Source organism: Fistularia commersonii, chromosome 10, assembly GCF_037954325.1.
Source record: "Fistularia commersonii isolate RoL2024-O1a breed Wild chromosome 10, RoL_Fcom_v1.0, whole genome shotgun sequence".
In the NCBI taxonomy this organism is placed as follows: domain Eukaryota; kingdom Metazoa; phylum Chordata; class Actinopteri; order Syngnathiformes; family Fistulariidae; genus Fistularia; species Fistularia commersonii.
Window position 1 is genome coordinate 6,467,580 of NC_141293.1, and position 24,445 is coordinate 6,492,024.

The 24,445-nt window shown below is 48.7% G+C and overlaps 2 protein-coding genes across 3 annotated transcripts; one reads left to right on the forward strand and one right to left on the reverse strand.

Annotated features, from left to right (window-relative positions):
- Positions 1-1,404: 1,404 nt before the first annotated feature.
- LOC147230186 (peptidase inhibitor 15-like) lies at positions 1,405-8,102 on the reverse strand. Of its 2 annotated transcripts, XR_015106743.1 has the most exons (6): positions 7,658-8,102; positions 5,222-5,340; positions 3,260-3,392; positions 3,009-3,124; positions 1,893-2,750; positions 1,405-1,780 (listed from the first exon to the last, which is right to left on the reverse strand). XR_015106743.1 is itself a non-coding variant. In XM_086154339.1 (5 exons), exons 1-5 carry the CDS (start codon positions 7,922-7,924, stop codon positions 2,615-2,617), a joined length of 771 nt encoding a protein of 256 aa, XP_086010465.1. In that variant the 5' UTR covers positions 7,925-8,102; the 3' UTR covers positions 1,405-2,614. The 2 variants fall into 2 exon arrangements, 1 of the variants encoding a protein (XP_086010465.1); XM_086154339.1 differs by having other exon boundaries at positions 1,405-2,750.
- Positions 8,103-13,494: 5,392 nt separating this feature from the next.
- LOC147230187 (junctophilin-1-like) lies at positions 13,495-23,912 on the forward strand. Its single transcript, XM_086153428.1, has 7 exons — positions 13,495-14,020; positions 17,625-18,384; positions 19,353-19,471; positions 21,332-21,583; positions 22,507-22,931; positions 23,053-23,147; positions 23,488-23,912. Exons 1-6 carry the CDS (start codon positions 13,642-13,644, stop codon positions 23,131-23,133), a joined length of 2,016 nt encoding a protein of 671 aa, XP_086009554.1. The 5' UTR covers positions 13,495-13,641; the 3' UTR covers positions 23,134-23,147; positions 23,488-23,912.
- Positions 23,913-24,445: the final 533 nt, after the last annotated feature.

A 24,445-nucleotide genomic window follows, 5' to 3' on the forward strand; every position in this document is an offset into this window, starting at 1 on the left:
TGAGGGGCGGGGCTTCGTTCGCAGTGAAACTTAGAATTGGGTTTGGATTTTGCATCCTCCTCCTCTTCCTCTTCTTCCTTCTCCTCCTCTTTCTCCGCTGCTCTGGGGCCAGGCGGCGCGGCGCTGCCATCTAGAGGCTGAAGAATGAACTGCAGGAAGGAGATGTAAAACACACACCCTCTCATTATAATAATAATCATAATTATTATAGATTTATTAAGCATAATTTCATACTTTATCGTAGCAAATCTTTAGAGTAAAAGTATATATTAAAAATAAAATGATTATGCATATATATATATATATATATATATATATATATATATATATGTCGCCAAAGTCCCCTCACTGTGGTATATATCATACTTGATATATACCACAGTGAGGGGGCCAGCGATACCATATGGCCTAGAACACAGTTACATTGATGAAAAGACAGGAAGCAGAGCTAGAGGTCGCAGAGATGAAGATGCTAAGGTTCTCTTTGGGAGTGACCAGGATGGATAGGATCAGGAATGAGTCTATCAGAGGAACAGCACATGTTAGATGATTTGGAGAGAAGGTCAGAGAAGCCAGACTGAGATGGTTCGTCATGTACATTGGAGGGATAGTGAATATATTGGTAGCCGGATGCTCGAATTGGAGCTGCGAGGCAGGAGGTCTCAAGAAAGACCAAGGAGAAGACTTAAGGTTGAGTGACAGAGGATATGAAGGTAGTTGGGGTGAGAGGAGGATACAGAAAATAGGGTAAGATGGAGAAGGTTGATTTGCTGTGGCGAAGAAGAAAGAAGTCTCCATGTGTCCAACCACAGCAGGGATGGGCTCCACTGCAGGAGAAGCGGTGCAGAGAATGAATGAACTTACCTTAATAGTCCTCTGTTGCACTGATGTAATGAAGATGAAAATGAAGGGACTCCAGCAGGACACAGAGAGAATGATGATGTTTTATTGAGTATTTGGTTGAGGAACCAACATATTTGAGCACCTGGAGAACCTGGAGGGCTCCTGTTTCTGTCCAGCTGGAGGTTACTGGACTAAGAGGGTGGAGTCATGATCCCAAAGGGAGGGTTCAGGGGTCAGAGGTCAGGGGTCAGAGGTGGATAAAACTGGTTATATGGATTATTTAACTGATTCATTAGGAGCTAGTGGCTAGTAGAGATGGGATTTATCCTGACTGCTGACAAATGAAACATCCCATAATAAGCTGAGATGATGACTTTCTGAATGGCAAGGTCCAGACAGGGCGGAAAGGGCAGAGAGCTTAACCCAGACGTCAATCACAGCTCAATGAGGCCTCTGTGTGTTTGTGTATAGCTGTGTGTTGTGTGTGTGTGTCTGTGTATATTTTTGTATGTCTGTGTGTGTGTCTGTGTATATTTGTGTGAGTGTATGTTCATATGTATGTGTGTGTGTGTGTGTGTGTGTGTGTGTGTGTGTGTGTGTGTAACCCTTAGAAGGACAAACTGAGTGAAAACATTCAAAATGACCTGTTTGTGTAAAATCTGTGATGAAAGTACTGAGAGTACTCAAATTATCCTGTTAACCTGGCAACCTGAGTACAAGTACCTCAGATGTATTGAGTACAGAACTGTGAGCCGCAGATGTTCTCTTGGAGAACCCGTGTACCTGCTGAGCTCTTAGGTGTGGTTCAGTCAGTCCTGCCAAAGCAGCTCATCATCTGCCGGGAGGTTCTTCGGGGGTTCCTCATGGATCAAGTATCTTTGAGTTGTATTTCAAGCGTGGCTTGTTGTCCCTCAGCCTTGTAGGACGTTTGGATTCCCTGGTGAAGTGAGAACCGGAGAACCCTGTTAGAACTGAGCAGGAGCAGAGGCCTTGAACCAGGCAGCTTCTTGAGGGTCCAGATCAGCGGGTTGGCTTTCCACCTTGCCTACCGAGATCAGATGTCAAGGCGAGGTTTGGTTCCCTCAAGATTACGTGCACACCGGTTGTTCTGCTCCATGCACATTATGAGGAACACCCGCAGTCTGAAGAACTGCTGAGGAGACGCCTGAGAGTGTTTGAAGAAGTTAGTCTCAGCAGCTCAGAGGGGAAGCAGCATTCTGACTAACAGCAGATCCTGGTCCAAAGTAGGGTTATGGAGGTGGATGGTGTCCTTGAGTGGCTCCTTCAGGTGGTACCCCCAGATAGTGTCCTCTGGTGGCGCCCACAGGTGGCAGACTGTTGGCTTCTTCAGGTGATGTTGCCGGGTCATACACTGGTGGCTCTTTCAGGAGGTGCCTTCAAATGGAGCCCTCTGGTGACTCTGTCAGGTGGTACCCTCAGATGGTAAAGCTCAGAAGATGCCCTCTGATGGCTCCTTAAGAAGATGCTCTCTGATGGGTCCTTCAGATGGGGTCCTCTTGTGGTGCAATCAGGTGGCTCCCTCAGATGGTGCCCTCAGGTGGCTCCGTCAGGTGGTACCCTCCGATGGTGCCCTCAAATGTTGCCCTTTGATGGCTCCTTCAAATGATGCCCACTGTTGGCTTCCTCTGGTTGCTCTGAATATCTCGAATCTTCTTAACTGGACGATGTCTTCTGCATGGTTGATTGCAGCCTCCAGATTGGTCGAGCCGGCCGGCGTTGGGCCATGGACCGGGCGGGTTTCTGTGTCCTACTACAGGAACCCCTGCAGTTGGGGGGAGGCCCCGGCTGGAAGGCACAGGTTGTTGCTGCAGGAGCCGCCGTAGCTGGAAGGGCAGGCGGAGCAAGGGAACCCCGGGCGGTATGGGGCCTCCCCGATCCAGTTACCCCTGGAGGACAGGGAGGGAGGCACAGGAAGTTCACTCATTCATCTTGGTCATTCATTCATCTGTCTACTCATTCATTCAGTTCACTCATTATCTGGTTAAATTTCACACAATCATCCAGTTTACCCAGTCATCCATTTCCCTCATTCATTTGGTTCACTCATTCATTCGTTCATCCAGTTCGTTGGTGCTGTTAGGGGTGCGTGCGTGTGTGTGTGTGTGTGTGTGTGTGTGTGTGTGTGTGTGTGTGTGTGTGTGTACTTTGGAGAGTAGTTGCAGACGAGGAAGGTGGCCACCCTCCACTGGACTCCCCACACCAGCATGTTGTAGCAGGTTTGCAGAGCACAGCCCACCCTGCTGGTGGATGCCCACACCATCTGGAACAGGGAGCAGAGCCCGGAGAATCAGCAAACATCCCACCTGAGGCTCCAGACCCTTGTCTGGGCAAGCTCCTGGGTGGAGGTTTGGAGCAGCTGGGGGTTTCTTCAGGTTCTCTGCAGGGTTCATCTTACCTGGGTGTAGTGGGTGCACATGGGGCCGTAGCAGATCAGCGGGCAGCCAGGGTTGCAGAACCGAGGGTAGGGGAACACGTAGTCATGGACTTCATCATACCAGGGCTTCAGCAGCTGCAGGATGGACTGGTAGCTATGGAGGAGACTGCTGAAGGTGACCTAAAAGAACAGCTTGTTGTTCCAATCCCTTTGATTGGCTCCAACAGCCTCCAATAGCAGAACTTTCTGCAATCAAAGGCTGCCATTTTGGCCACTTACAATTGTTGGAGTGATGGGTGGGTGGGGCCAATACCAGCTGTCACTGGGCAGAGACAGGACTTAACTTCGATGGGTCAGCTGTTAATCATCCAACCATTCACATCTATGACCATTTTAGAGTCCTCGATGAACCTGCTGGCAGTTTTGGGACAATGTGAAGAAGTGAAATCAAGCATTGAGAACTTGAAGATTCCTTCTCATTTGAACCAGCCTGTGGCTTTGAGGCTGCAGAACTGACCGCTGGTGGCCAAGCCTGAGCAGAATCAGGGGTCATCGTGAGATGCAGAAGAACAGGTCCATCACTTCTGCATGTGGACACCACACTCAGCTGGTCCAGAGTCAGTCAGGAAGGATCCTGAACAACCTTCTCAGGTGGGCTCAAATTCAAGATTTCCAGATGTCAAGAAGTTAGAAGCTACCATTGCCACCAGTGGAACGTAGAAAGATCCAGAAGATGACACATAAACTAAGTGATGGACTTCACAGCATTTGCTGCAGGTTCTTAAGAAGGAGCTGGAAAGTAATGTAGAATTTTGACTTTTCAAGAAGAGGAACAAGGATTATTTTTATCTTATATTTTCCTAAAAATAATCCTCAGGTTATGTTGTGGCGCAGGTCTGGTGGTTGAGGACAATCCCTCAGATTGCAGACACGATGATGGGTCATAGCGGGTCAACCACGCTGCATGATCTTCTGTCAACCACGGTGCAGCTCCATGAGACAGCTGACATTTGAGTCAGATATGAGGGTCCTGGATCCTTCGGCACATGAAGGAATGAACATGGCCCAAGAGAAGAGCACAAGAAAAGACTTGTTGGCCAAGAACTCGGAGGTTGAATTCCTGATCTCTGCTGTGGTAACCAGTCATGACAGGGCACTTCTGGCGATCTTGGTAGTCCAGGTTTGAAGTTCTATTCAATGTTAAGAAATTCTACTGATAAAGCTTTGCCCTACCAGCACCATGGAGTCTGCGGAGGACTTAGCCCTGAAGAAGGAACCTGAAAAAGATCTGGCTGCTCCGATCAGAAGATCCTCCCCTCCACCCACAGGGACCAGCTGGAGGAGCGAGATCTGCTTTAGATCATCCATCAGACAGGAGGTCCTCCAAGGGCTTGAAGTAATCAGCATCCATCAGTTGCTGGGCAGCGAGGCATCCAAGGAGTGACATCATCCAAAGCTTTGAGCACTCATAAGTCCAGGGCCCAGATGTTTGGAGGAAGACCATGGGGTCTTGTCAGCCTTTGTGAGCTCACCTCCATCCAGACACTATGACTGCTGCTGTTGGCTGGAAATGCAAAACACTGTGAGGGCGTGGTGTCCAGGGAGATGGGGTTGTGGCCAGGCCACCACGACCTGAGTTTTATTTTCTGTGCCTTTCTTCTAGGGTGGCAGGGCTTGATTAATCTCAGACAACCTGACTTGACCAATGAAGATGGACCAGGAATCTGTGTGTTGTTGCTCAGAAGGTTCTGCAGGGTTCTCGGGAGGGAGGGAGCAGTCAGATGCCTCCAGGTCACTTCCTAGTGACGGCGAGGTTCCAAACATGTATGCTTGCTCATGTAAGAGCTGGGTAGTGTCTGTAGCATCTCCTGTTTATGCTTACATAGAAACAAGAGCAGCACAGATAGAGAAGTTAAACAAACCCAGAATCATCAGAACAGAGTACCGGCCCTGCCGTCAGATCAGGCGTTGCCATTCACCCACCCTCCGGTCCGCACCGATAGGTTTTGCCCGTAGAAGCGCAGCAGGTAAGCCGGTCCGTGCTCCCACAGGCAGGTGGAGGCCCATGCCTCGGCCGTCCGGGCCAGCTCGCTGTCCCATACCTGTGATGGACAGGAAGAAACAGAAAGTTTGATCACAGCCCACCAGAGGAGAACATGAGGATTCTACAGGCAAAGAGGAAGAAGACATGCCTTTATTGTCACATAAAGTTATACTTAGAGCACAACATCAGTGAAATTTGACCACTGTATTTAACCCATCAGGGATGAAATGTGGGGAGAAGGCAGCTACAGAACCGTGCCAGGGGAGCAGTTAGGGTGCAGCTGACATGGCTCCATGGTGGCATTCTGGTCGGATGAGGGTTCGGGGGTCACCACCAGAAGGCAGGAGGCAACCAGACAAAAGGTATTTATCCTCTCAAATCCTCTGCTCCCCATCTTCCAGGAACCCAGACCTCCACTCCCACACAGGCTGATGTTCTCCAGCTCAGAGACACAGCAGAACCTCCTGCCAGAACCGTGTTCTGGTCCAATCAGAACATGGTGGAATTTACATGCTGCTTTGAAAACTAAAAGGAGTCAGTTGAAGCAGAAGTACTTGTGGATGAAGTACTTGTAGTACTTTGGATACTTTTGAAGTATTTGGACACGGCACCGTAGTGCTCACACAATACTTTGACTCTTGTTGCTTTGCAGAGATTCTATGCTAATGTGAAAGATGTCATGCTAACGTGAAGGACTCTACACTAACATGAGAGATGATCGGTAATGGGAGAGATGGTAATATTACTGAAGCTATAGTGACATAACACAGGCTGATGTTCTCCAACTCAGAGACGCAGGGGAACCTCCTGCCAGAGTCAGATGGAGTCGGGTTCTGGTCCAGCGGAGCCCGTGGGGATTTCAACGCTGCTTCGAAAAACCGGAACAAACCAGAAGTACTGAAGGTGGACGAAGTATTGCTTTTTGGTTGTGCTGTAAGTCGCAGTACTTTGGATACTGTGTGAAGCTTTTTGCCATGCTGTGGTACTCAGAATACTAAGAAAACAGGTATAACTTCTCCACGAATACATGTTCTAGGCTCAGAACCAGGCTAAGAGGAAGGAACCCTGAATGTTCTGTCCGTTGAAGTCCTCTGTCTAGAAAAGCAGAGGATTCCAGGAATTCATTTTGAGTCGACAGCGGACAGGAAACAGTTCTCTGTTTTATGGGAGGAGGACCAAAGATGGTGGTTGATCCTGGACAATCATCACACCTCCTGATTCTCAGAAGCTAAACCCAGAGGCCCCAGTGTCGCAGCTTATAGGCTCTACCAGATGATTATCGGCCTAAAATTAGCGGAGAACCCTGCAGAATCCAAACACAACAGTTCTCTGTTTGTTTTGGTGGAGTGGCCGCGCCCTAGAGCGAGGATGCTGGCTACGTTCCTCTGAGCTGCCCTCATGCTACGTCTCCCGTCAAGCTAGTTTCCTGTGAGGTGTTTTGTCTGTGGAATGTGGACGGGGAACTTCAGGGTTCCTCAGGGTCAAAGTAATCAAAGAGATCCAGAACCAGATCCAGATCCAGACAAGTCCATATCCAGATCCAGATCTAACCAGTCTAGGTCCATATCCAGATCTAGATCCAGACCAAGACCCAAACAGACCAAACTTGTCCAGTTCTATCTGGGGAACTGCTGACCAATATTGGTGGAACCCAACAGAGAATCCACACAGGAATGGACAACAGGTGGGACTCACAGCCCATACTATACTGGCTAAGCAGGGTGCTAATTGTCTATTTAACAGCGAATCCATCATCCATCATTCATTCATCCAACTATTGATTAATCAATCCACTCATTATCCATCCAACATCCACCCATCATCCATCCATCCATCATCTATCTATTGAACCATTTATCTATCCATCCATCACCCATCATCCATTCATCCAATAATTCATTGATCCATCCATCCATCCATCCATCCATCCATCCATCCATCCATCCATCCATCCATCCATCCATCCATCCATCCATCCATGATCTATCAATTGAACCATTTATCCATTTATCCATCCATCCATCCATCCATCCATCCATGATCTATCAATTGAACCATTTATCCATTTATCCATCCATCCAACCATCCATCAATTCATCATCTATCAATTGAACCATTTATTCATCCATCCAACCATCCATCTTTTCATCAGGGTTCAGTTGCCAAAGGACAATGTCAAACTGGTAAAACGAACGAACGAACGAACGAACGAACGAACGAACGAACGAACGAACGAACGAACGAACGAACGAACAAACGAACGAACGAACGAACTAACTAACTAACTAACTAACTAACTAACTAACTAACTAACTAACTAACTAACTAACTAACTAACCACATCCTGCTGTTGTCCTGTGGTGCTGTTCCCTCACCATGAGCTCCATGTTGGCAGCGGGCGGGGCCACGGCGGCCCGGACCCGGTTGTGGTACTGCAGGATGGCTGCTGCATCCCCATTGCTGATGAAGCGCCGCCTCCGAGCTGCATGGAGTGCCAGCCGGCCCGCACCAGGACCAACAGAAGGGGCTCTGGGGCTGGGCAGCCTGCTGGGGGGCGGTGGGGGTCCATCAGTGGAGTTCAGGAGACGTCCGTGAATGCAGCATAGCAGGAGGGTGCACGACAGGAGAAGGAGCCCCGTCATCTTCACCTGAAGCCTTGTACTGGAGAACACCCGGAGTGGACCTTGAACAGTCCTAGAATTGACCTGGAAGAGTCCTGGAGGGGACCTGGAGGACTCCCGGAAATTCCCTTGAGGTTTCTTGGAATAAACTTCGAAGTGTCCCGTAATGGACCTGGAGGTGTCCTGGAGGTCTCCTGGAGGCGTGCTGGTCCAGCACTGAGGCAGTTCTGTGCTCAGAAGCTCGTAGAGACGGAAGGTGACCGGGTTCAGCCCCCTCTCCAGACACACACACCCCACAAACACACAAAGAACACCTCCCCCTGCCTCACTTCACACACACACACACACACACACACACACACACACACACACACACACACACACACACACACAACATGTAGACACACATTTGTACTTCAGTAATATTTTGTACTCTTGACAGTTACTACAGCACAAAAGTACAATTACTCATCTGCTGCATGTGGGAGGACTGTTTTCATGTATTAGTACTTCATGGAAGCATAGAAATAAGCACTTTATAATATCTACTTTCTGACAAGTAAACACTGCAGTGTTCTTCAGGAGGAGGTTGCGGTTCGAGGTGTGGAGCTCGAACCTCCTTGAACCTCTCTGGAACAGGAACCCCACGCCAAGAAGTGTGGACCGTCACTGCTGGTGGGTCGAGTAAAACACACCAAACAAAACACCTTAGGATCACATTAGCAGAGCATAGCATATGGTAGAATAACATCTATCACATTAGCATAGCTTATCTTATGTTGGCATAGCTTCTGTCACAATGGCATAGCAATGCTCACATTAGCATAGCATTTGTCATGTTAATATTACATCTCTCATGCTGGCATAGCTTCTCTCATGTCAGCATAACATTTTCCATATTAACAAGAGCATCTCTTGCTAACATAGTGGCCTCCACTCTAGTATAATAACTCCAATATTAGCATGGTTCCTTAATGTCACCCGAACATCTCCTACAATCACATTGCATCTATAACTTCCGTTAGCAAACCTTCTCTCAAATTTGCCAAGCTTTTCTAATGTCAGCATAGCGTCTGTAATATTAGCATAGCATCTCTCACATTAGCAATCATTTCTCATGTTAGTCTTTCATGTTTCTATAACATCATCACATTAGCATAGCTTCTCTGCAAAGCAACAAGAGTCAAAGTATTGTGTGAGTATTATGGTGCCGTGTCCAAATACTTCTAAAGTATCCAAAATAATGTGAGTACTTCATCCATCTTCAGTACTTCTGCTTCAACTGACTCCTTTTGGTTTTCAAAGCAGCGTAGAAATTCTGACGTGTTGTGCTGGACCAGAACCTGGTTCTGGCAGGAGGTTCTCTTGTGTCCCTGATCTGGAGAACATCAGCCTGTGCGGGAGTGGAGGTCTGGGTTCCTGGAAGAGGAGAGCAGAGGATTTGAAAGAATAAATATCTTTTGTCTGGTTGTCTCCTTTTGTCTGGTGGTGACCTCAGAACCTTCATAAGACCAGAATGCCACCAGGGAGCCATGTCAGCTGCGCCCTGACTGTTCTCCTGGTTCTGTTCCTTAGCTGCCCTCTGCTTATGGGTGACAGTGGACAGCTGCTAATCACCTGTGACTGACCAATCAGAAATCAGATGGACTAGAACAGGGGTTGGCAACCCTTAACACCCAAAGAGCCATTTGGACCCAGTTTCCTTGGAAAAGAAGACACTGGGAGCCGCAATTACTTTTTGACATCTTAACTAAAGGTACCACTGTATATATTGCTTTTTATTACCTTTACACTGTGTATAAACAAGTGTGTAGTGTGTTGCGTCCAAAATTCACAAAGTATTTCAGAAAAAATTTGATTTTATTTACGTAATGAACTCATTTTGAGCTTTGGGATTTCAGAGCGTGTAGCGGAGCCTTGACCTGAATTTAAAAAAATGATTGGGAAAAAAAAATCACTGTGTCAGTAAACAATAAAAAATAAATGTTTGCAAAATATCTTCATAAATATTTGTTTTACCTGGTTTATGGGACTTCTGCTCCTGAACTTCTGCGCACAGCATCTGCAAATTGGGACTTTACCGGCTGGCAGGTATACCGGCTTCCGCGACTATGACGTTATTTTGTGCGATGAAAAATAATAAATATAATTTTATTTGATATTTCAAGATCACAATAATCTTCCAACTTAGAACTAAAAGTAAAAAAAAAAGGAATTAACACAAGTGAAATAACTTCAATTAAATATTTAAAAAAAATGTTCCCAAGCCACTCTTAGCCGCAGTGTAAAGATGAAAGAGCCGCATGCGGCTCCGGAGCCAATCACAGCTGTGCCTGAGTTTGAAGGTGAGATGTAGCCCAATGGGTCAGCAGTCAATCACAGACATCCTATCATTCACCATCTATTTCGTGGACAATTCAGTTTTCATTTCCTGACTGCTATGGGACTGTGGGTGGAAGATGGAGGAGGTGGAGGGAACCGAGGGACAAGAGGAGGATGGAGGACTTAGGCAGGAGAACATGGAAGACTTCATAGTCTTCATTGATCTGTGATTCGAAGAAAACAAAGGAACATCAAAAACAGGAAGCAGCGCATAAAAAAGGTTCTCCGCTGAGCTGGAGCCAGGTTCTCCATGGAACTTCTGTCACTGTGAGATGTGTTCCTGTACCTCCACCCCCTCCATGAAAACAAGAAGCAGATGACGAATGCCCAGCCTCAATAATAGCAGGCGCCAGGGTTCCACGCTGAGCTCATGTTCCACCAAGGTTCCACGCTGAGGTCATGTTCCATTAAGGAACCGTCAGGCAGGTTTCCTGTGTTTTCATTGGACGATCGGCTGCAGCCTTGGAAACACAATCAGCCCGATAACAGTGTGTTTGTCTGTGTGTGTGTGTGTGTGTGTGTGTGTGTGTGTGTGCGCGCATGTGTGTGTGTGTGTGTGTGTGTTTGTGTGTCTGTCAGAGGGCCTCCTTCATGCAATCCCAACTTCACAGACCCTGCTGATGGATGGTGGAGAATGTCTGCCACTTTCCTCCATGTCTGTGCTCCTCTTCCAGAAAAGATATGAAAAGAACATGCTAACGATCGGCCCATACCCCCTATTAGCAAGACCTCCTGTGGTTCCTGGAGAACCGAGGCTCTGTTTCCAGGTCGGCTCTCCTGCCCTAAACATCTGGGAGGTCTCCTGAGCTGAAAACAACATATAAGGGAGAACCCACTCGGGAAGAGAGAGAACATGGCTAGAACCCAGGCTAGGGACCCAGTCGGTCACCAGATGTGGCGTACGTCCACAGGAAGCGACCATGTCACTGATTTCAAAATAACAGCTGTCGAAGAAACGGCCACCTGACCAAGGGTGACGACGAGTTAATGTTGATGGATACATGGACGAGTGGATGAATGGATGGATGGATGCATGGATGGATGAATGGATGAATCGATTAATGGATGAATAGATGAATGAATGACTGAATTAAAAGATGGATGTATGAATGGATGTATGGAAGAATGAATGAATAACTTAATTTAAAATGTGGATGGACAAATGGATGGATGAAAGAATAACTGAATGAATGGGTTAATTAATGGATGAATGGATAAATTGGTGAATTAATGAATAGATGGATGGATTAATGGATGGATGGATGGATGGATGGATGGATGGATGGATGATGGGTAGATGGATGGATGGATGGGTGATTGGTAGATGGATGGATGTATAATTGATGGGTGGTTGGATGATAAAATGAATGAAGGTTGAATGGATGGATGGATGAGGGGATGAATGGATGCATGTATTGGTGGATGGGTGGATGAATTAATGGGTGAAGCGATGAAGGGGGGCATGGATAAATGGATGGATGAATGAATGGATGAATGGATGAATGAGAGGGTGGATGAATTGCTGAATGCATTGATGGATGATGAATGAATGGATGAGAGAAAAAGGGCGGATGGGTTAATGGATGGGTGAATGAATGGGCCAATGAACTAATGGGTGGGTGAATGGATGGATGAATGAATGGATGGATGGATGGATGGATGGATGGATGGATGGATGGATGGATGGAACTGTCCCCCATTGTCTCATCTAGACAAGTCCTTCTTCAACATCCCAAATACCACAGACTTGGTGGAGGAACTACCTCCATGATCTGCAATTCTGTATTCGAACAACAGAATAAACATCCTCAAGGCAATTTGGAAGTGGGAATAACGGTTGGATGTACCCTCACCCCTCAAGTTTGTTGTGGGAGGAGATCGGCTGCAATCATCCAATCTTGATGATTTGACCGCCTAACTTTACCTTGACTGTTGCAAGCACTAAACAGCTACTGGAAAAACTTCAGGTCAGCACTGACTGGGCACAGATGAAGTTTAAACCCAGTAAATCCAGTAGTATATCCATCGTTAAGGGACTTGTGGACCAGAGGTTCCGCATCAAGGACACACCCATTTCTTTGTTATCAGAGCTGCCAGTTAAGAGAATGGGCCGCGGTACAATGCAAGCCTCAAAGACTCTGACCAGAGTGATCAGTTGAGGAAAGAAACCATCAAAGGTCTTTTCAGCATAGACAAGACCTTGCTTCCTGGGACTTTGAAACTGTGGGGCCTGCAGTTCAGATTGCTCCCCTGTCTGATGTGGCCCCTCATGGTCTACGAGATCCCTGTGACCAAAGTTGAGAAGCTTGAGAGGAGAATCAGTTCATACATCAAGAAGTGGCTTGTTCTCCCACGTTGCCCCAAGAACCTTGGCTTGTATGGACATGGTGCCCTGGATCTGCCCGTCTAAAGCCTCATAAAGGAGTTTCAATGCACCAAAGGGAGGCTGAACATGACTCTGACTGAGTCACAAGATTCAATGATGACAAGATTCAATAGCCTGCTCCCAGACTGGGAGGAAATGGATCACATTCATGGATCAGGCCATACAGCAAGCAAAATGCCCGCATCCGGGCAAGGAAAAACTAGGTCCAACATTTGTCTTCTTCATTAGGTTCTTCTGAGCCACACTTTGTCTTGGTCCCTCATCTGGGACCGTTTTGCCTTGGCAGATCCTTCCAGAGAAATAAAGCCCCTGACAACATAGCTATCTATCTATCTATCTATCTATCTATCTATCTATCTATCTATCTATCTATCTATCTATCTATCTATCTATCTATCTATCTATCTATCTATCTATCTATCTATCTATATATATATATATATATATGTTTAATGTGTTTATGACCTCAGTGGTTTGTGTTTTCTTGAGTGTATTATTATTATTATTATTGTTATTGTTATACTGCAGAAACTGTCACGCATGATTTAAATTCGAAATAAAGGCCAATGACCTCACACGCCCCCTCGCATTCGCAGCCTACCCTCTTATTTTGAAGGGGTAGACCGGAAGCGCTCCTCCCCCCTCATTCCCACAGAATTTGCGCTCCGCCGCTTCAGAAGGCGGAGCGGGAGTGTCCTCCGGCACAAGAGCCTGGAGCGCCTCCTGGAGCTGCTCGGCGGCCGCTGTCCTCCTCCTCCTCTCCTCCTCTTCTCCTCTTCCACTCCTCCTCCTCTCCTCCTCTTCCTGCCCCGGCCCCCCGCCGCCGATGCCCTCCGCCGCGGCCGCCGCCGCCGCCGGTCCTCGTAGAGCCCGCCGCGCTCCCGGGTCTTCCCGGGCGTCCCGCGCCCGCGCCTGAGCACCCGAACCCGGGTCACCTGCCCCCTGACCCCCTCCTTCCCCCGGTTCCTGAATGACGGGTGGCCGGTTCGACTTTGACGATGGGGGCACCTTCTGCGGGGGCTGGGAGGAGGGCAAAGCCCACGGTCACGGCGTGTGCACGGGCCCCAAAGGCCAGGGCGAGTACTCGGGTTCCTGGGCCAACGGCTTCGAGGTGGTTGGGGTCTACACCTGGCCCTCCGGGAATTTGTACCAGGGTTACTGGGCGCAGGGGAAGCGCCACGGGCTGGGTGTGGAGAGCAAGGGCCGCTGGGTGTACAGGGGCGAGTGGAGCCACGGCTTCAAGGGCCGCTACGGGGTCCGCCAGAGTCTGAGCACCCCCGCCCGCTACGAGGGCACCTGGAGCACCGGGCTGCAGGACGGCTACGGCGTGGAGACCTATGGGGACGGAGGTAAGCGGGGGAGATGGGGGGGGGGCTTGGGGCCCTGGCGAGGGGGGCCTGGGGGGTATTATTAGAAACATGCTGTATGTTTATCCCGGTCCCCCGGAGGTGGAGCACCGGTAATGGACTCAATTCAGGCAGGGTTAGGAAAACTTTACCATCGACAATTAATTTGATTTTTATATCGAAAACGAGCATGATAATTGTAACAATTCTTCCAATGATTGTGAACAATCCTATTTAAACGTTTATTGAACTGATATTTGAACTGTTTATTGAACTAAGTGATCTCTCTTGACCTGTTGTTCTATAATCCTTAAAACCCCATAATTATAGAAAATATAATAATTGATCAATTTTAAAAAGTACATAAAAATACAATTTAAAAACTTGTTTGAAATTAGAAATATGTATTTTTTCTTAAAAGAGTAATGTGCTGTGTGTTTTTATTGTTTTTATTATGGACTGTTTTCCATGTTTTACTATAAAAACATCAGTTAATTGTCTATTAATGAATAACTGGTGACACCTTAAAACAGATAATAATGAAAATAGGGATGAAAACGGCAAGCAAGCAGAACTAAGATAACTTTAACATTTATCATTTCATCCACCATTCTTTATTGACTTGGTGTTTTAGAATTGTTTAAAAAGCTTATTCACATAATTCAAAAAAATCAGTTCAAAATAGATGGTAAAAATACAATTAAAAAACTAAAATATAGAGGGGAAAATTATTTTCTTAAAGTTATTCTTAAAAGAGACGAATGTGTTGTGTTTCTTATTGTGCTTGTTGCTTTCCATAGGCCTCATTAAAAACAAAAAAATAAATGTATTTAATGCGGAGCTGATGGTAAGTTGAAGCAAATAATAATGATAATAATAATAATAATAATGACGGTAATTATAATAATAACCAACTGGAAGCAGGACCACTTTGAACTCGTTGTTCTTGGACCAGGCCTGGGTGGAGGAGGTCCACCTGTAGGAGCTCACCTGGTGCCACCCTGCTGGTTCACACCTGGGGGGGTGGCTGGATTAAAATCTCAAAAAGAAGAAAGGATTTCTACTTTATGATCAATTTCAGAGAAATAAATAAAATGAAATAATGCAATTAAATGAAATTATTTATTATTTATTATTATATTTGTCAGGTTAGCTGAGGTGTGACACCCAAACTGACCCTTCTTTGGCCAAACCCCTGCTTTGGACGTACTTGGACTCAGAGCGAGGTTCTACCTAGGGTTCCTCTAGGTAGAACCATCTGTTTGGTGACTCTTTTCCAGGTCCCAGGTTCGCATGCGAGGATTTAGTTTGCAGGGGTATCTTGTGGAGTTAGGCCTGCAGGGTTGGTCTACAGGTTTAGCCTGCAGGTGTTAGCCTGTGGGGTGTTAGTGTGCTGGTTTAGCCTGTAGGATTAGCCTGTAGAGGTAGCCTGAAGGGTTGCACCTGCAGAGTTTGCCTACATGGTTAGACTGTGGGATTTAGACTGTGGGAGTTAGCCAGTGGGGGTTAGCCTGTGGTGATTAGCCTGCAGGGTATAGCTACTAATTTAAGGTGGACTGACCTTTTATAGAGCTTTTGGTTTTAGCTGCCTCACAGCTAAATAAAATCCCTGTTGTGCTGGAAGCCTTCCTTAAGGGGGGTCCGGTGGGCTGAGGTCATCCCAGCAGTAGATCAGAACCTCTCAGGACGTTCTCTGTGTCTCTGCCCACCGGCTTATTCCACATAGCAAGGTAGCTGCTCAGAGTTATGTTTGGCTGGAGCAGTCTACTTCCCCGTGTCTCCAGTTACTTCCATCTTTTAAAATAGCGCATTCTCACATTCTCTGACTTGAATGCCCCCCCCCCCCCCCCCCCCCCCGCCCAGATTCACCCACACTACCACCTCCAACCCCCACACCAGGACACCAAGCTGAGTGTTGTACCATGGCTTTCAGGTGGTCTCCTCCACCTGGTCCAGGTGCCCGTGCTGTCTGGAGCCTCCAGGAATTGCACCGACCCTGTTTGATTGTCAGACCTCAGACAGTCATCTGAATCTGACACTCAGGTGACGTGAGTCCCAATAAGGGTGCCTCATCTAATCCTTCAGGCTTGTCCAAAGAGAAGGACTACAGATATGGCTTCCATCATAGGACCTTCTTCGGGTCACCTGTCAATTACCTCTCACCCTCTTATTCCCACCCGTGGACCATTCAAAAGCTTCAGTGAACCTAATAACTGGTTTTGGACTGTGGGAAGAAGGCGGGTAACCTTGAGAGAACCCAGGCGGGAGAATATGGCTAGGGTGCCGTCGGTTTGATGAAGTTCTGGTGACTACAGAAATATCGAACTGGGAGTCAGAGCACTGGTTTCAGTGTTCTCCAGGCTCTCTTGCCTGGGGTCTCCAGGTTCTCCTGTCTGGTATCTCCAGGTCCCTCTGCCTGGGGTCTTGCCGTGTTCTCTCCCTTGTGCATGGATGTAGATGAGGTCCTGTAAACAATGAATGAATACAGAAAGTACTTAGGAGGTGGGTTTTAGCTCAATGACCTCCACCACCTCCACGCGACATCTCCACCTCAGTTTGATGAGGTTCTCTGTCCACCCTGGGCTACAGCCTCCCCCCCTTCAGTCTACATCCATGGTGTTCTCCACCTTGTGCACATCGTTGTTGGAACACACACATACACACAAACACACACACACACACACACACACACACACACACACACACACACACACACACACACACACACACACACACCCACACACACACACACAAGTTGTGTTCTCGATGGAGCATTATAAATAGACCTTAATGCCCCCTCACGCCCCACCCCACCCCACCCCCCAGTGAGAAACTGAAGCTCCGGAATGTAGATCATTTCTTCTCCAGCCTCATGGAGCCAGACGTTTCTCCTCTCTGTGTTTGAGAACAGGAGGGAACATCAGGGTTGAACCGTATCGTTCCACCGTTGGAGCAAAAAACGGTTAGCCTCCTCACGACTAGGAGGTTCCTGGTTTGACTCCTACTGGAGGTCCTCCATGTTCTCCCCATGCCTGCCTCGGTTCTCCAGGTTCTCCATATTCCAGACATTGTCAGTGCGTTCACTGACAAGAACCTTGATGTTCTCCTGCCTGGATTCTCTAGAACAGTGTAGGGTTCATGGAAGACTCTAAATTCTCTGGTTGTTACTGAGAAGGTGAATGGTTTGAAGGCTGTGATTGACAGCTGAGCTGCCCCGGTTTAGCCCCACCTCCCCCCTCCAGCTGGGATTGGCTCCACCCTTCAATTAGACCCTGGTTGCAGGAGAAAAGGTGCAGAGATTGGACCACTGAATTTTGTACTCCTGATTTGTATCTGTGAGTTAACCAAATCCTGTGGATGGAGATCAGGATGTGGCTACATAGCTAACATCCCTCTTGAAGAATGACATCACCAGCCTACATTGTCAGCCCATGGGCTCCTGTTGGTCCACAGGATGATGCTGTCGTGGCGTTGTTAACAGTGGGGAGTATGGACTCTTTGAAGCCAATCAAAGCGGCATTAGCATATCATTAGTGTTAGCATTCTATCGATCCCGAATGTTTCCTGAAAGTGGTCTGACCTTCATGGTCTGTGTCTCTGTCTGCAGGAACATACCAAGGGCAGTGGACGGGCGGGATGCGCCATGGATATGGCGTTCGTCAAAGTGTCCCTTACGGTATGGCCTCTGTCATCCGCTCCCCCCTGCGGACCTCGCTGGCCTCCCTGCGCAGCGAGCAGAGTAATGGCACTGTGCTGCGCGACATCCTCTCTGACAGCCCTGCCGGCACGCGGGGGGGCTTTGTCCTCAACTTCCAATCAGATGGGGATGGCCCTGACAAGAAGAAGGGCCTGTTCCGACGGGGCTCGCTCTTTGGGAGTCTGCAGCGGCTGCGCAAATCGGACTCCCGCTCTTCCATCTCCAGCAAGCGCAGCTCCGCGCACAGTGACACTACTATGAGTCGCATCAGCTCTAGCGACGCCAACTCCACCATCAGCTTTGGTGACGGGGATGGTGGAGACGATTACCTGCCCCTGGAGGACAACGTGGATGCCACCACCACCGAGTCCTACATGGGCGAGTGGAAGAACGACAAGCGCAGTGGCTTTGGTGTCTCTGAGCGTTCCAATGGCATGAAGTACGAGGGCGAGTGGTTGAACAATAAGCGCCACGGGTATGGATGTACCATCTTCCCTGATGGCTCCAAGGAGGAGGGGAAGTACAAGAACAACGTGCTGACCCGGGGAATCAGGAAGCAGCTGATCCCCCTGAGGAACACCAAGACCAAACAGAAGGTGGATCGAGCCATTGAGGGAGCGGTCCGAGCGGCAGCTATCGCCAGGACTAAAGTGGAGATCGCCATCTCCAGGTAACCGGCACAGCAGGGAATGTCAAAATCGTAACAGTGTGCTGCCATTGGACAGAGCCAGAAAAGAATACACTCCCAAAAATAATCACCAGATGCTTAGCTAGAAACTGCTGACAGCAAATGCTCAGGATGGAAACTACCTTCTTGGCTTCCTTGAGTTAGTAATGTGCTAACTAGTGGCCTTTTCCTGTCAACCCAACATGGACGTTGGGTGTTGATGTGACAACGGCACTATTAAAAACCTTTCCGTAAACTCTCAATTGTCCCAACCTGGTTCTGGTTCCAGCCTGGTTGGACCCCAAGAAGGTCTCATCAGAAGGCCTCTTGAGGATGGAGCAGAAGGAGAAGCAAGCTAAATTCCTGTGTATTTATGTATATGTATATGTATATGTATATGTATATGTATACGTATACGTATACGTATACGTATATGTAATTAGATTATACTTATATATGTGTGGTAACTCCTGCAGCTGAGAAGCTGAGAGAGGGAGGAGTGTGTGGGAAGGAGGTGAAGAAAGAGGTGAAGTGAGTGGGCAAGTGACTGAGATAAGACAAGCTGTGTGTGTGTGTATGTGCGTGTGTGCGTGTGTGTGTGTGTGTGTGTGTGTGTGTGTGTGTGTGTGTGTGTATGTATGTGTGTGTGTGTGTGTGCGTGTGTGTGTGTGTGTGTGTGTGTGTGTGTGTGTGTGTGTGTGTGTGTGTGTGTGTGTGTTGAAGATGCAAGTGTGTGAGTCGAGGGAGGTGGATGCTTTTGATGAAGTCATGATTGGCACTGCCCCCCGCAGGAGGACACACACATACACCAGATATATCACTATGGATCTTCATATCTGAGATGTTTACCTATCAATACTTGGCAGCAGGTTGAGCCGATCCAAATTTGGTATGGTGCTGGCGCAAAGTGGGTGGAGTCATGTGATGTAACCCCACCCTCATGTGATGTGGCTCCGCCCCTCTGGTTGCAGGACAGCCCACACACGTGCGAAGGCGGAGGCGGCAGATCAAGCGGCCCAGGCCGCCGGGCACGACTCGGACATCGCCAGGGCGGTGGCCAGGGAGCTGTCCCCCAGCTTCCACCAGCCAGGTGCCCCAATCTGGAAACCCCACCTATGCCACCCAACACCACCACCGCACAATACTTCCTTAGACACCGCCTAATATTACCCCTGACACCACACACTACTACCCCTGACACCACCCAATACTTCCCCTGTCATCACCCTATACTACCCTGACACTGCCCTATACTAACCCTGACACTGCCCTATACTACCCCAACACCGCACTAAACTACCCCTGACACCACCAAATACTACCCCCAATATTACCAATAATACCGTGACACCATCCAGTACAATCACTGACACAACCCAGTACTACCCCCAACACCACCCCCACCACCCAATCCTAAACCATCCAATGCTACCTCTGCCGACAAACCCCCACCTCCCAATAGTACCCCTACTGTCATCCAATACTATCTCTGACACCATCACCACGACCCCCTTGTTTAGCAGCAGGGTTGTTGGTGGTCTTCATATCTGCCCTCGAGACCACATAACTGCCCCCACCTCCACCAGCACCCCCACCACCAACAGCCAATAATACCCCATGATAGTGACCTGATCACTGGCCCAGGTGTGACAGGGTTTTCCTGCCTTGGTTCTCCAGGTACTCCTGCCTGTGTTCTCCAGGTTGTAAGGTTGCAAAGAATGTGAATGAATGATGCATCCTCACCTTTATCTGTCAATCATAGTCTTTTTATTGGCAACCAATTTCTTTTCCTCCATTATTTTTTTGCTCCAGACTTTCAACTGAACCTTTAGCCCCCTGCCCCTCCCATCCTGCCCCCGTTGCCCCCCTGCCTCCCGCCCCCCGCGTTCCTCCTGTCCAAGGCCTGGGTGTCGAACTTAAAATAACCCTGGGGGGTGGGGGTGGGGGTCGCTCACAGGTTGTAAATAAACCTATTTCGAAAGCAGGGGGCAGGTGAAGCGTAAGATGATCACGGGGGTGCCGAGGGTGGAGGGGTGTATTTAATGTCCCCAGGTCTCCTCATACCTTAATTTAGGGGGTTCGAAAGGGATCGAGGAGCCACCATGTTGTTTTTTTTGGGGGGGGGGGGGGGCTTGAGGCATTAATGGATGAGTTATTTGAAGTTTTTTATGGATTTATACACTATTAGATATCACCCCAACACCATCAATACTAACCCCCAACACCACCAATACGACCTCCAACACCACCCAACACTGCCACCACCAAAACAATCTAATACTAGCCCCCAACACCAACCACAACCACCCCTACTGATGCCACCACCGACCAATACTACCCCCGACACCACCGCCCAATACTAACCCTCAACACTACCCGATACTACCCCCACCTACAGTACCACCAACCAATACTGACCCAGACACCACCAAATACTACCCCAACACCTCTTAGTGCTCCCCCAGACATCATCCAATACTACCCTCAACACCTACCAATACTCTCCACAACACCATCCAATACTACCCCCACTAACAGCACTACCAACCAATACTGCCCCAGACACTACCAAATACTACCCCCAACACCACCAAATACTACGCCCTAACAGCACCACCAACCCACACTGCCCCAAACACAACCAAATACTACCCCAACACCTTCTAGTACCACTCCCTAATGGCTCTACCAACCAATACTGCCCCAAACACTACCAAAAACTACCCCCAACACCTCCCAGTATCACCCCAGACATCACTAAATACTACCCCAGCACCACCAAATACTGCCCCAGACACCACCAAATACTACCCTGAACACCTCCCATGCTACCCCCACACCATCCAATGCTACCCCATCACTGTCCCACCACAACCCCAAACCCTAATGGATTCAAATGAAGTCATTATTTCATGAACATGTTCCTCACATCCCTCACATTCCTTCATAGGGCCTGATTACATCCGTCAGAAGTACAATGAGCCGGTGGAGGTGAAAGAGGTCCCGGAGGAGAAGGAGGAAAAATCTCCGTCAGGAAGTCCTCACTTCTACCGTAAAGGCACTACACCCACCCAGTCGCCATCCCAGAGCCCAGCGCCAAGCCCCGCCCCCTCACCCACTGCCACCAAGAAGTTGGCCCCAGCCGTGGCCCCCGGCCCCCGGCCCACCCTGAAGAACCCCACACCAGAGTCTCAGAGCGCAGGTGAGGTGGAGCCGTGGTTCCCAGGTTCCCAACGGAGAACTTTCCTTCCCTTCCACTGATTGGTTCCCAAGAACCTGCCAGCACTGAGTACTTTCTTATCAACAAGGATCATGGACGTTAAGAACCAGTCTCCTCTAACATCTTCTGTTGATTGTCTGTCATGCTTCTGTAGTTCTTCTTTGTCCCTCTATAATACTTCTGTTATACTTTTGTGGTTGTGTTGTAGTCAATCCCGTTGTTCTCCCTTTCTACTCTGGTCCTTCTGTAGTACTTCTATTCTTCTCTAGTTCTTCTCTAGTCCCTCTGTAGTTGTTTACTTGTTGTATTTGTTCACTGTACATTGGGTGGATAAAAAAACGCTGCTTCTTGTACTTGCTGGGCAGTGGAAGTACTTGAGGAACTGCCTGTTGATTGTTGGGGTCAAAATTCCTTTTAGTTCTTCTCGAGAACTCTTCCAGCAGTGTTGCCTTACACCAAGAACGAGAAGGTTCTGATCTGCTGTTGGGCTGGGTTCTCTCCCTGTGGAGTCCATGTTCTCCAGCCTGGGTTCTCCCTGGGTTCTCCAACTTCCTCCCTGAGTCCAAAAACAGTCAGAGAGCTCTTTGAAGACTGAAGGGTCCAGGTGAAGGGGATGCCTCTATTTGCGACCCTGCGGTTGACAGGTGACCGGCCATGGTTAATGCCTGCCCCCCCCCCGGTGACCCTGTTGATCTCATATCGGCTGTTAATAACTCGCAGCTCAAAAATCCGAAACCCTCTTGGTCTCAGAGCCACCAGTACTCCAAAAAGTACTTCTTGGAAACCGAGAACATGCACTTGTAGTACTCCTCACCAGGTCGAGCCTTGATATTTGTGTCCAAGGAGATCCAGATGTTCAGAAGGTGTTGGTTGATTGTTACCTCCGTCTTGTTCCGACCCGTCAGGCATCACGAAGGCACCATCCAAACTGTCGCTCAGGCAACACGAAGTTCCTGCAGCGGTCAAACTGCCCATTCCCATGACAACCAGCAGTCACCCTAGCAATGGGCAGATCCACTCCCAGTACCACGGCTACTACGTCAAGGCTGATGTGAAGGCGCCGCCGCCTGAAGATCCCATCGGCATGGAGGACGACTTCCACCCGTCCAGCCTGGCGCGCCTGCCGCCACCCACCAAGCAGATCCTGGCGCTGGCGCCAAAGGCCCCACCCCCACCGGCCCCGAGCCCCTCCCCCTCCTTGCCCAAGGAGGCCGCCAAGCCGGTTGAGGCAGCCAAACCCAAACGACAGGAGTCGACCAAACCCAAGAGCCTTGCAGAAACCAAGAAGGCCAGTCTGGACCTCCCTCCTGAGGTTCTGGAGGAGGAGCCGGTAAGTGCTTAGGTGCTCAACATACAAACACACACACCCACACACACACACACACATACACACACACACACACACTCACACACTCACACACATACGCTCTGACCTGTTGCCCCCCCCACAGGGTCCTAACTCCATCCTGGTGGTCCTTGTCATGCTGCTCAACGTTGGCCTCGCCATCATCTTTGTCCACTTCCTCACCTGAGATTCTGAGCTCAGGTGAGCACGTGTATGTGTGTGTGTCTCAGTTTTAAAGTATATGTGTGTCCGCGTGTGTGTGTGTGTGTGTGTGTGTGTGAGTGTGTGTGTGCGTGTGTGTGTGTTTATGTTTGAATGTGTTTGTGTGTGTGTGTGTGTGTGTCAGTTTTCATTTGTGAATGTGTTCGTGTGTGTATGGGTCTTCGTGTGTGTGTACATCTGTACATTTGTGTGTGTGTATGTATTTGTGTGTGAGTATATGTTTATGTGTGTAACAATGCATAATGAGTGTGAACTTGTTAATGTGTGTGTGTGATGTGGCCTTGCCACTCACCCTCTCACCTCCTCTCCTGCCCTGCAGTGGATTCAGACGGTGCCGGTGGGCGGAGCTTCTGTCTCTCCGCCGGCCAATAGGGGGCCTTCAAAAAACACAAAATAAAGAAAAGACAAAAAATAGAAGGAGGAGGGAGAGGAGGATCCTGGTCAGTATGGCAGACACTGGTAGAATGGAAGGAGGAGGACGCTCTGCCAGAAATGGAGATGGAGATGGAGATGGAGATAGAGATGGAGATGGATATGATGAAGATGCAGATAGAGATGAGGAAGAAGCTCCGGCCGGATTGCCTGTGTGATGATTGGTGGCCCCGGGGCTCCATGTGAGGCTGCCACTGGCGTCTTCTGGAAGGCCCCCCCTCTCCCCCAGGTGGGCAGGCTCTGAACCGCCCTCCTCCCACAAACATGGCTGTTTATTGTTTTGTACAAGATGCAATAATTAAAAAAATAACCTTATAAAAACAAGCCAGTTGGTTCCACCTGGAGAAGCTGCCCCAGCTGAGATGAGGAGACCCTGTTCCACCAGGAGAACCCCGCCGACTGACTGCTCAGTAGAACCCCTTGAGACCAGAGTCACTTAGAAGGTGTTTGGTGAAGATGGGGAGAAAGAACCAGCCAGTACAAGGTTCTCCAGAAGGTTCTTCAAAGGTTCCACCTGCTGGCTCTGTTCCTTTAACTGCAGGGTTTAAGAGTATAATAACAAAGTGAAATTTAAATTCTTAACTTTTTATTTTGGTGTGTGTGTGTGTGTGTGTGTGTGTGTGTGTGTGTGTGTGTGTGTGTGTGTGTGTGTGTGTGTGTGTGTGTGTGTGTGTGTGCGTGTGTGTATGTGGGCAGTATATGTTTAGAGATGGTCTCTGGGCTGACGGAGGCCGACAGCTGCTGTACTATTTAGTGTGGAGTCCGTAGGGGAATTGGGGGGGGGAGAGGAATGTGTGTGTGTGTGTGTGTGTGTGGGGGGGGGGGGTTGCGGGGTGTCAATAGGA